The sequence below is a fragment of the Lissotriton helveticus genome, chromosome 8, assembly GCF_964261635.1.
Source record: "Lissotriton helveticus chromosome 8, aLisHel1.1, whole genome shotgun sequence".
Lineage (NCBI taxonomy): Eukaryota > Metazoa > Chordata > Amphibia > Caudata > Salamandridae > Lissotriton > Lissotriton helveticus.
In genome coordinates, this window is record NC_136069.1 from 1,238,062,488 (window position 1) to 1,238,075,510 (window position 13,023).

The following is a 13,023-nucleotide window of genomic DNA, read 5'->3' on the forward strand; positions in this document are numbered from 1 at the left end:
CTGCCGGTTCCTGTAGGGGAAGAGAGAGAGGAGGAGTCCTGGTTGATAGGGACGCTGCATGACCGGTCTCGGAGGTCAGGGACCCCATGCTCGGACGCCGCCCCGGGGAGGTAAGGGGCGCTTCTTCTCCACAGAGACGCCTTTAGTGTCGTGTGACCCCCCCCCCCCTGTGCAACAACAAACTGCCCCCCCAACTCCCGGTTCCTTACCCCATACCTCAAGAACACTGAAGTACCTATCGCGGTGTAGGTTTTTCTTGTAGGGGTTGATGGAGGCGGATAACGGGAGAGATAATCTGCATTACCCTGTTCCAGCCCCTTCCGGTGTAATGTTTTGAACCGAAATGGCTGCAGAGAGAGAAACCACCGGAGTACTCGGTCATTGTGGCCCCTGTTGCGGGCCATCCGTTCTAGCGGGGCGTGGTCAGTGTACAAGAGAAACTCACGTCCCTCCAGGTAATACCGAAGGCTTTCTACTGCCCATTTAATAGCTAGTGCCTCTTTTTCGACAACTGCATAGTTCATTTCTCGTGGGAAGAGCTTCCTACTGAGGTATAGGATCGGCTTTTCGACCCCTTTCGGATCCTTCTGTGACAGGACAGCCTCCAAACCCTGATCGGACGCGTCAGTCTGCAGGATGAAGGGTTGTGTATTATCGGGACTGATTAGTACAGGTTCGGAAACTAGGGATTGCTTGAGCAGGTTAAATGCGTGTAACAGCAGGGGAGTGGGATGTTGTAGCCTCTCTTCTGTTCTTGTGGCCTTTTTTAACAAATCGGTCAATGGGGCCGCGTTTTGGGAAAAGTTGGGGATAAATCTCCTATAATAACCCAGCAAACCGAGGAAGGCACGGAGTTCCTTCCGGGTTTGAGGGAAGGGTATGGCTTGGATGGCCTTGATCTTGTTGTCCTGAGGACGAATGACCCCTTCTCCCAACAGGTATCCCAGATATTTCACACTCTGTGCCGCTAACGTGGTCTTGGAGGGGTTGATGGTGAAGCCCTGTTTCCCAAGGGAGGATATAACGGACTGCAAATGGTGTAGGTGTTGTTCCCAACTGTCACTATATATGACGATGTCGTCTAGTTAAGCCCCGGCGTATTGTGAATGGGGTTGCAACACCAGGTTCATGGCCCTCTGAAACGTAGCCGGGGCTCCGTGAAGCCCGTAGGGCATTACCTTGAATTGAAACAAGCCCTCTGGGGTTGAGAACGCAGTCTTCCGCTTGTCTTCTTCTTTTAGGGGGATCTGCCAATAACCCTTGCATAGGTCAAGGGTGCTTATATACTTGGCCTTGCCTATGCGCTCCACCATCTCGTCTACGCGGGGCAGGGGATAGGAGTCGAAAGCAGAGATCTTATTCCCCTCTCTGAAATCGATACAGAATCTAGTAGAGCCATCGGGCTTAGGAACCAGGACGATGGGCGAGTTCCAGCTGCTGCTGGAGGTTTCTATGATGCCCATTCTCAGCATCTGGTTCGTCTCTTCTTTGATGATGGCTCTGCGTGCTTCAGGGATTCAGTAGGGCCGTTGTCTCACCGTTTTTCCGGGTTCCGTGTGGATGGCATGTTCCACTACGGTGGTGTGTCCCGGTAGGGATGAAAACACCACTTGCAGAGAGGACAAGGACCGTCTGAGGTCCTGTTTGTTTCTTTTAGGCAGGTCTGGGTCAAGGCAACCTTCAAAAGGAAGGGTTTGCATACCGGACAGGACAGGACGGGGCCCCTCCCACTTTTTCAGGAGGTTCACATGGTAGATTTGGGTGATCCCTCGGGTGGAGTCCATTTCGACCTCGTAGGTGACAGGTGTCACTTGTCTTAGGATGGGGAACGGGCCCTGCCACTGCCCTAGCAGCTTATGGTCAGAAGATGGCAGGAGTAACAATACGAGGTCCCCAGGGACAAAGGAACGGGCCTTGGTTCCTTTGTCGTACTGATGTTTCTGCGTGATTTGGGCGGCCACCAGGTTCTGCCTCACGATCTCTCTTATCTGTCCTAAGTGGGTCTTGAGAGTATCTACATATTCGGGTAGAGGCCGGGTTCGATCTGGTTCGGTTTCCGAGGCCTCCCGAGCCATGTCTAATAGGGTCCGGGGTGCTCGCCCATACAACAGCTCGTACGGTGAGTATCCGGTACTGCTTTGGACCTTACACCGGATGACAAAAAGGGCAAGGGGAAGCATCTCCTCCAACCTTTTGCTCTCCAGGCCTAAAAGTTTCTTAAGGGTGGTTTTTAAGGTAGCGTTATAGCGTTCCACCAACCCGTCAGTCTGGGGGTGGTACGCCAAGGTTCTTATTTGCTTGATACCCAGATGGGAACCTACTTGGCGCATGAGGGATGAGACAAAAGGCGTCCCTTGATCGGTAAAGATCTCGCGGGGAAAACCCGCCCGAGAGAAGATGGAGATGAGGGCTTTGGCTATGTTTTGGGTGGTGGGTTGGCGCAGGGGTACTGCTTCCGGGAAGCGTGTGGCATAGTCTACCAACACAAGAGCATACCTACACACACTCCTAGAGGGTAGCATGGGGCCGATAAGGTCCATCCCTACTCTGGTAAAAGGGACATCAATGAGAGGGAGGGGTTGGAGAGGAACCCTCGGGGGACGATACCGGCTGTTTTTCTGGCACACCGGGCATTCCCGGCAATAAAGTTTTATTTGCCCATACACACCAGGCCAATAACATTTCTCCAGGATGTCCCGTTTTTTCGTCACTGAAATGCCCTCCTAGTAAGTGGCTGTGGGCCGGAAACAGTACCTTGTCACGAAACAGTCCAGGGATAACCAACTGTGGGGATTGCTGGGGCCCTCCCTTCCTGTACAGGAGTCCGTTCTTTATGAAGAAGTAAGGACCTACTTGTAGTGGGTCCTCATTGTCCAGGGCACGGCTCCAGGCGTCTTGTAACACAGGGTCTTCTTGCTGAGCCGCGCGGAATTCCCTATCAGTTTCCCATGGATGGGTGTCCACCTGAGCGGGGTAAGCAATGGTAAAGTCCCTTTTTTCTTTCTTCTTTTGGCTTTTAGACTTGAGCGGTTTGGAAGGAGGGTCTAATGAAGGAGAGACATGGGAAAATGGGGCTTCCGCCCACCATCTTTTCAGGGAGTCTGTAGTGTCATGAAGGAGGTGGGGAAGACCACTGTAGTCGCTACCCAAGATAGCTTGTTCTGGTAGATTGGGTACCAGACCAACCGTTAGCAGGCTTCCTTCGTCTGTGGGGTGTTGCACACGCCCTCTTGCTGTTGGGTAACTCTTAGTATCACCGTGGACACATTTGATGGCCACGGTACCGGTCACTGGTCCGACAGGATGTGGCAATTCCTGAGGTCGTAGAACGCTATGCCGACACCCCGTGTCGGCGAGCGCCATCATTCGGTGGCCATCAATCCTTACTGGACAGCGGAAAGGTGGAGGGGTTGCTTCAGTGGTGAGACAAACATAGTTCTTGGCCAGTCCTATGTCTATGGGTTCCTCCTTTTGTGGGCATATGCGAGCTATGTGCCCATATCCTCCGCAATGGTAGCATTGAGGACCAGGCGGGGTTGGCCGAGGCATGACAGGGTAGGGTAACAAGGGAACAGGATCTGGTTTCCTGGCCACGGGAGGGGGCCTTTGGGCCCGGAGATGGCTGCCATGTGGTATGCGGGGAGGATGTTCGTCCTTGGTTCGCTGGGATTCCTGGGCTCTGCTATAGGCGCTGGCAATTTCCACTGCACTGTCGAGTGTCAGGCGAGCGTGTTGGCGCACCCATTTCTGGGTGGCCGGATGCAAGGACGCTAGGTACTGCTCCAGGTAAATCTTTGATAGAATGTCTTCCTTGGTGGCCGTGGCGGGCTTTACCATCGATTGGCCAAGTCCTGAATACGGAACGACAAAGCCCGGGGAGTTTCCTGGGGGCCTTCTCGTGCCTGACGCAGACGAACCCTGTACGTTTCGTCATCAATCCCTAGACGCTCCAGGATGCAGGCTTTTATGTCGTTGTAAGGGGTTTGTCCCTGTATGTTGGCCTGCTGGTAGGCTGCCTGCAGCTCACCCGTCAAAAGAGGACCTAGGTAGTGGCCCCATCGGTCGGCAGGCCAGGCAGCGGCCTGGGCCAGGCGCTCGAAATTCGTGAAAAAGTAATCAGGATCTTCACCCGACACATATTTTTGTAAGACCACGGAGGGTAGAGAGGCAACCGGTCTTTGCTGCCCCATGACGTTGGTAAGTTTCTCAAGGGCCTGATCCTGCACGGTGCCCTGGCCCTTCAGGACATCATGCAGCTGTCAACGATCGTCTTCAGCCGTCTTGAGGAACCTTTCCATCATTTTCCCTAGTTGCTCCTGGCTTTCCGCCAGCTGTTTGACTGCGGCCTCCATGCTTCCGGTGAATCCCACTTCTGACACCAACTGTGGAGCAGGGGTTTGGGCGGACCGGAATAACAGGCGGGGAGGCCGGATGAAGTGCGCTATGATCAGCGAGTTTTTATTAAAATTTCAGGAAAATGTCTTTTCAGAACAAGTGCTGTTTGGTGAGTCCCGGGTGGATGTGCAGGGCTGGGGTCGCCGGGATAAGGTTTTGACGAGGCGGGGTCGTCTGGATGAGATCCTCTGCGGGGCCGATGTCGTCTTGTCCAGGGAGAGGCACCGGTGTTCCTCGGAGGTATACAGAGGAGAGAAAAGTATAGGGCGGTTAGTCCTGGGCGAAAGGACTTCTGAGTACTGCCACCTACACCGGGGAGTGAGGGATTCGAAAACGAGCGTGAGGAAGGGACGGTAGGGTAGGTTGGGAAAGGGAAGGCAAGAGAGGGAACGGGAAGAGGGTGTTGCGTGTGGGGGAACGGTGCTCAGGTCTTCTATACAATCTACAGTGCCAGTGATAGGATTGAATACAATATACAGTGATTCCATGATCGTGCAGTCCTATATACACTATATAACAACTAAATACAAGGGAAACACAGAGAAAGGTTAAAGTGTACTCACGTGCCCCGCCGCAACTCTCCTGCGAGTTGCGGCCGCTCTCCAGCCACCTCCTGAGGACGCCACCAGTCTTCAGACCAGACGTCCTCGTCCTCGTCTCGGTTCTTCCGCTCCGCTCCGCTCACTGCTACTGGTTCTTCGCTTGCTTCTGTCTCCTGCCACGAGTCCGCTGCTTGGAACGCCTCTCCTTCCTTGCTGACGGCTTTTCTGTGTTCCGGGCAGGTATCCGGAAAAGCACTTCCGGGGTCAAAGGCGGTCATTTCCGGTCCTTCGAATGCCGCCTCACTTCCGGGGTCAAGGGAGTTCGCTTCCGGTCTTTCGTGTTCGGCTGTTGCTGCCGGTTCCTGTAGGGGAAGAGAGAGAGGAGGAGTCCTGGTTGATAGGGACGCTGCATGACCGGTCTCGGAGGTCAGGGACCCCATGCTCGGACGCCGCCCCGGGGAGGTAAGGGCCGCTTCTTCTCCACAGAGATGCCTTTAGTGTCGTGTGACCCCCCCCGTGCAACAACAAACTGCCCCCCCCAACTCCCGGTTCCCCACCCCATACCTCAAGAACACTGAAGTACCTATCGCGGTGTAGGTAGCCCAAGGCCCAAAACAGAGGACCCAAGCCCAGCCCCACCAATGGATCCCCCCCACGCTACCCACCATCTAACCTCCCCCCAACAAATCCCAACCAGGGACTGAACCCCCCTCCAACCGAACCCCCCCCACCCCCAAACCACAAATAGCACTCTACAGCATACTTTCACAGTCCTTCTTGGCGAGGTAGTCCCCCAACACGACATTAGCTTGGCCCCTGCAGAAGAATACCCCGGCATTTTACGGCTTCTGTATCCATTGAACCTGCAGTCAGGGTACAACAATAGGAGGATCAGCAGCACTCTTAGAGCCCCCCTCCGTCCCCCCTGATTCGGAGCGCTTCCAGGACCTGGAACGCCAGTTCCCCCTGCTCCGCGACCCTCGGGTAGGCTGCGGCTGTTCTCCACCCTGCGAGGCGTCGGAGTCTAGGCCCGTAGGGGAAAGTGCCCGCACCTTCACTGTGTCATTGGTCCATTGGAAAACCTCCTCAGGAGTATCAAAGAGGTGCGTGCGAGACTGAAACACCACTCTCAGACGGGCCGGATACAGTAAGGCGTATGGAAGTTTGAGGTCCCGTAGTCTAGCTTTGGCCGCCATGAACGATTGCCGCTGCTGTTGCACCATCTTCGTGTAGTCAGGAAAGATAAGGATCCGCTGATTCTCATAATGGAGAGGTTCCTTCGCCCGTGCTCGCTGCAGGATGGTGTCCCGATCGTGATAGTTTAATAGTTTAGCAATCACCGGTCTGGGCGGGACCCAACCGGCGGCTTCTGAATCAGAGCCCCGTGTGCCCGCTCAATGATAAAGCAAGTGGAGAGGGAGTCCGGAGGGAGCCAGCTCGTCAGCCATTGTGTCAGAAATGCCTCCATATTGCCCTTTTCACAACCCTCCGGGAGCCCCACAAAGCGCAGGTTGTTCCGTCGGGCCCGCCCTTCCACATCCTCGGCCCGAAGCGCCAGATTCTTCTGCACACTCTTCATGTTGGCGACTTTACGCTTCAGGGTCGCCACATCGTCCTCTACCCCCGCTATCCTCGTTTCGGCTTCCGTGATGCGGGCCAATGCGTTGCGCAGATCTTGACGCAGCAGGGTGACGTCCGCTCCCACAGCCCCAATTTTTGCATCTAGAGCGTCTCGGGATTGAGTGATAGCAGCTAGCAGCGTCGCATTATCAGGACCGGGGTTTGGGCCCCCCCCCCCGCTGCCCCGACACCACCATTAGGCTCCGTATACTTATCAATGGGCCCATGCTTCGTGGCACCCCCTCCGCTTCCACCACGTGTCATCACGGCCGGCTCTCAGGGGGCACTCACTACACAGATGATCCGCCGACCAGGGCCCACACTGCTCATCTCCGGGTGGGTCGGAGCGTAAGAGCACCCCTCTGTGTTTATTGCCGGGTCCCTCTCCAATACCAGGGGCCAACACTCCGTGCCTCACTCCTCTACTGTCTGGGCTGCCACCATGTTTAGAGGCACCTCACAGGAGCCGATTGTCTCCATACGTGCCAGGCCCAGCCACCAAACTGCGCCCTCCCACTCTCAGTTCTGGCCCACCCCGCAGGCCCCGGCTCCCGGGGTCACTCCACCTCCGGTCAGAAGGTTTTCTTTGGGGGGGGGGACCCCCGCCGCCACTCCCTTAGCAGAGAACATGAGCAGGATGTCCAGTGCTCGCTATTCTTGTCGCTGCACGCTCTTCTTGGGGCACACCCCGTCCAATGTCCCTGAGGCCTCCACCGACTATAAGGGCGCCCCGCAGCTCCGGCTCACCATCTGTCTGTAGATCTCCCCCAACCATCCATGTACTGCCAACGTGTCCAGTGTCTCTCCCGACCTTATGTGGCCCAGCACAGCACTAGTGGTCGAGGGCCGACCTGCCCCCCGAGCCCTCACGATGCCCTGCTCCACCAGGAGACTGCCCCGGGGCTCCCAACTGTGACTCCCGGCCTCGCGGCCTGCTTCCGGCGGACGGCGCCGGGTCCCAAAACAATGCCCTGGAAGGATCTAGCCCCCCCGTGGCAGCTCACGCACCTCCAGATGTCCCCAGGGAAGGCCTCGGGTCTCTGCCTGAAAGGGTCGGGTCGCCAGCTCGCCCGCCGCGACCCCTCCTCCGACTGCTGCTTCCCGTGCGCCGCGGCTGGGGACCTGAAAATCGAGGCCCCGGCTGCGGCAGCGCGGACCAGGACGCAATCCAGTATCCTTGGCAGCCGGCCGTCTAGACTCCCCCGGGATTCACCGGACCGCACCGGAGCCTCGCCTGCACTCTATACTCCTGCGCCCCGCTTCTGGACTGCACAGCGGCGTGGGGGAGCAGGATCATTCGGCGGGCGGGACGGAGCTACTCTAAGCCACGTCCGCCATGTTAGCCCGCTAGGCCACGCCCCATTGTTGAGATATTTTAATGTATTTATTTTCCAGAAGAATGTGACATAGTATAGCTTGGAGTGAAGTGTCTTCTTTGTTCTGGACCCCTTAAATGCCACACATGGGAGAAAGTGCAATGAAAGTGAAGGTTGCCCAGAGACTACTTGAGGTGAACCTGCCATACTGAAGGCATATATCTAAATTGAGAGGAGATACAAATGAGCCTACATTCCCTCGTATGCTCACCAATACAGCTGTCTGCATTGATGCACTACAATCTCTCAAAATAGAAGGTGTTTTAAACCTGAATGCACTGAACTTCCAGAATGTAAAGTGGCCTTTTCCAAACTTAACTGGAATACTGGAGCACTTCTGCCAAGAAATGTATAGCTGCCTCTTTTTTTCCACCAATTTGCACATCTGCACGTAATTCAGAGATACATGAGGACAAGCTTAAGGAGTTTTTTCTTTGTAGTCTTGCCTATGGATGGAATCATCCCGAGATTTCGGTGAGATTCTGTGCTGTCTTAGAAATATTGGCAAATAGAAGTTAGAGTCTGGACCGTTTAGGCTTCTACTGTTGCCCAACATATTTCTTTGGCTTTGTTTAATAACGCTACCAACTTTACTAGAAATGAGAATCAACGGTTATGAATCCTTGGGCAGTTTGGGCAGTTTCTCTAATGGTGAGCTATGTGGCCAATTGACAAATAAGGCTTACGACTGGCAAGTCTTTTTCTTTATGCTTTCCGTCTGTGGCCATTGTTATAACTGTAATATGAGCTCTGCTATTCTATATTTATCTTTTGATTTCAGCACTACATGGGAGTGCATGTGCTTTCTTGCTCTTTCCTCTTCTCCCATGTGTGCTTTCTTTTTACAGCTCTCCATGGTGTTCTCTCCCTCGCCAGCTTGCCCGTTGTTGCCTCCCTATGCCGTCCTCCTCAGCTTTCTTTTATTACCCCTCCCTCAGGCTTAGTCCATTGCACCCCTTCTCCTCCCAGCTCACCAACATCAGTGCTGTTCACTTCCTTTCAACCCCCCTGCTAACCCAAGTTCCTCCATGTGCCCTTTTTGGTAATTAAATTATTTTTTATTGTACTTTTCAAGAGTGTCTGGCAGCTGCAAATATTATGCCAATCCAAAACAGGCATCCACAATCTTAGAACAGTAAATTGGGAAAATAATCCCAATCTGCTGCTGTGTCATGCTGTATGGCTGCACATGTGTGGTGACACATGCATGCGCAATCTTCATCATGCTGGAGACACTACATTAAGACACGTACGTGCACATGGTAACACAGGCTAAACTTATTGGCTTTGTCATTGCTGTTTTCTAATGCATGAGGTTGTTCTTACTGCTTTTTCTTGAAACAGACAGTGTTATTTACTTTTTTCTAAGGGGCAGTCAAAGGGCTACACAGCTTCAACATATGCTACAAAAGAGACAGTGTTTTATATGATATAGGACAGTCAAATTCCTATTTTTGTATTAATAAATATGAGCAGCTTGCAGGGGTGGACACTTAGGATGAGCCCCCACCAAAGACCTCATATATAGTTTGACTTGGGGATCCCATTAACAGAAGTCATCTCAGCACTGTAATTAATATTAATTTAAAAATAGCACAGTGCAGATTGGCAGATCATTTATGCAGGTGCATGTTAATTTGAGAATTATAATTAATGTTTCTGTTTTAAAAAAAATAGACATTATCTTACCATGATTATCTTTACTTTGCAATGCTTGAAGAAACATTGGCAGCCAGAATCCATTCCCGACCGGACGATCCACACCTCCTCCCGCTGATCTACTCAGCCTCAAATTATCCCACGCATGATCGAAATCACGATCTTCCCTGCCGGGACTAAGTACTGAGTCCCCGCGGCGGCAGCCAGAATCCATTCCCGACCAGAGGATCCACACCTCCTCCCGCTGATCTACTCAGCCTCAAATTATCCCACGCATGATCGAAATCACGATCTTCCCTGCCGGGACTAAGTACTGAGTAACCTGTGATTCCAGACTACCCTCCACTTCTACTGGTGCCCGATATTCATTGCCCTTAGATTCAGTATTTCCGGGAACCTAAATTGCTAGGGTGCCTCCCGAGGACCTGATTCACCATAGATCTACTCATGATGCACCCACACCCAGCGCCACTTCACATCAGTTGACAGCCATGGACAGCTACTTGCTCCCTGCCATTGGCATCCTTCGACCTGAAGTATTCTGGCCAAGCAATACTCCAATTCCAAGCAACCCTGTCCTGAAGACGATCCCTATTCAAAGAGGATTGAAACGGTCGACGACTACCCACAGCGCAACTTACGGCGCGCTCTCTCAACAATGGCATACCTGAACTATCAATGTTGAACCATCAATCAGTTTAGAAATTAACTCTTCAGCCATTGGATTTCACTACACTGTATATATTTTGTCACCCCCTTCACCTGCGCCGTCCCTTGCTGTGCACAATTGTCACTTGCGTCGCATTTGTGTCACCCACTTACACTGAGCACCAAGTGCAATTGTGGTTGCTTTTTGCATTATGTCAATACAGTGCTGCTTTAACTGTATTAATTGTACGTTATAAGCTTTTAATATAAGATGCTATATGCACATTCATGCAATTTAATTGAGTCTCCTTGTTCTTTTTGCTGGCAATGCTGTTAGCATGCGCATCTAATTGTCTTTCTAAGTATTACCTTGTGGGATATTGTTCTATATATGTGTGTACCCTGATCCCACTTTGGTCTATGGGTTATACTCCTGTTGTTTTTTACAATAGCCTTAAATGCACTCTTTCTCCGGCAAAGAAAAGCATACTTTAACACATTAAGGATTTTTAAGAATGCCTTTAGTCAGGCAAAACATAGTTTCTCACTTCACACGATCTCTAATAACGGAAACAGAGGTATTCAAACTGCATTTCCATATTAGGAATTCAATAAATGTCTCATCAAATTGAGTCATATTTAACAGCCTACAGATACAAATAAGGTAAACGTAATTGCATACTTTCATATACTGCTTGTAGATCTCCGAGGCTGAAGTCATTTCCACCACGTTGAAAACAATTAGTTTGCAATAGATAGCTAGGAGACTTCGTCTTTTGTGCAAATCATTCAGCTTCTGATCCTCCTCTGCGTCAGGTGCACCTTGTAAAAAACACAAAGAGCAATTAAATTAAATTTTGCCACGACATTTTATGGAAAGTAATCAGTTCTGGGAATAGCAGTTGCCATTTTAGTATACCTATAGTTCCACCATGTGTGATTAGTTTATTAGATTCTTGCATACACAATTAATGTGGTATTCCATTGACCAGGACTGGTAAATAATAGGTGAATTAAGGTGTTGGCACCTGGTTGACGTCAACTGAAATTTAGTGATATGTGGTAGATATAATAAAGTAGCTATCTAGGTATGCCAAAGCTTCAAAGAGTAAATCCTTGGTTGTCCTTAGGTAGCAAGAACTAAAGAACTTCAATGTCCACATCGGGTTCAGAAAAGAAGATAAAAATGTAACAAAGAAAAATAAAGCAACAATTTACACATGTAGAGAGCAGGTTCAAGAGTTATCGGATAGGGAAAAATATTACCATAAAATCAAAGGAGTTAAATCTTACCTTTAAAAATAATTGAAAACCAAACTTAGTCAGTCATGGTATTCTAATATTGCAGTAGACAGCCTGAATATGGCCATGGGAATACAGCAATGTTTACTTAGCAGCACCTTCACCTCTTTGGAAACTCCAGCCAATGAGGCAATGTATTCTAATCACTCCACTTTTCTTTTAGTTCAAATTTCATAACAAAGGACTACAAGGTGAACTTAATAAGATGACACCTAACCAGGAAGGTGGTAAGGTCACCTGTGAAATTATGAAAAATACCAATACTGGAGAACTGTAGTTGCAGGTAACATTTCTTTTCCAGCATTTGACATTTCATAAATTCACATGCTGAAATCATACTGACAGTAATTAAATCATCACATACAAAGCTGGAAGCAGGCTCTCCTTAGTGGAATAGGGTGTGCATAACATTTTGAGCATGCCGAACCAGCTGCCCTGCCACTGCAAAAAGGTGTAGGTGGTTGTGCCAGGTAAATGTGTGCCATACAAACATCTTGTAAAACGATCAGACGCTTATCCCCTACAGGAGAGATTTACCTTTCTAGGGTAAAAACTGAAGCAAGCAGTGGTCCTAATTTATGATAGGGCAAACTCTTTGAAGGCATTTAAAATTGACAAAAGAGTTGATCACATCTGAGATTATTAGTAGAATTTCAAGCATCCAAAAACACTGAGAAAATGCAATGTCCATTCCATGAAGATAGACTGGTCAAAAAACAAGAGCACCACTGATTCATTCAAATGGAACTAGGAAGGCAACTTAGGCATAAATATTGAATTTGTTTGTAACATGACTTAAGCCTTGTTGAATTACAGGAAAGGCTTTTTGATTAGAAAACCTGAGTCTCAACAACTAGCCTTAAAGACATAAATGCCAAGAGAAGCAACACCTTCCAGGGCACAGACTTCAAATTCAACTTATGTATTCCTTCACACTAGGCCGATATGAATTGATTCAACACTGTGTTCAGTTCCCAATGTCAAAACAGATAAAATTCCGGTGTGATATTTTAGATCTTTCTAGGAACTATTATGATCTTCTGTAATAAAATGGAGGGTTAAGGAGGCTGAGGGTGAATGAGATCATCATCAATATTATAAAATAGCTGCCAGGTGCACAATAATTGAAGCCCATTTCAAAGGCAGTGTCCTGCACCTTTTTTTTGGGCTTCACGATTTGGACCAGATGCAGCACTAAGATCATTAGTGGAGAGATGGCGGATGGACTTAGGGAGATGATATCCTCAGTCATCTGCCAAAGAGGTGTTTTTTCTACCATCAACAGTGATGACAAGTAGGTCGTCAACAAGCGTAAAGGCTGAGCAACCTCTGACTGATTGGGGAGGGACTTTTTTTAAGGCATGGTTATGAAGAAAGCCGGTTTCCTTGTGTTACATCTTATATTGGAATTTGAGTGGACTTGTTGGTGGTGAAGTCTCGAGCCAAAGAGCATAACCATCTTGCTCAATATTCAGTATCTA

General features: G+C 50.2%; 1 protein-coding gene across 1 annotated transcript in view; it reads right to left on the bottom strand.

Annotated features, from left to right (window-relative positions):
• LOC144773280 (cohesin subunit SA-2-like) overlaps window positions 1-13,023 on the bottom strand; it is a 550,419-nt gene that overhangs the window by 142,898 nt on the left and 394,498 nt on the right. The window contains exon 25 of the mRNA XM_078658214.1: window positions 10,923-11,062. Coding sequence (XP_078514340.1) covers window positions 10,923-11,062 — 140 coding nt within the window. The remainder of the gene's footprint in view (window positions 1-10,922; window positions 11,063-13,023) is intronic.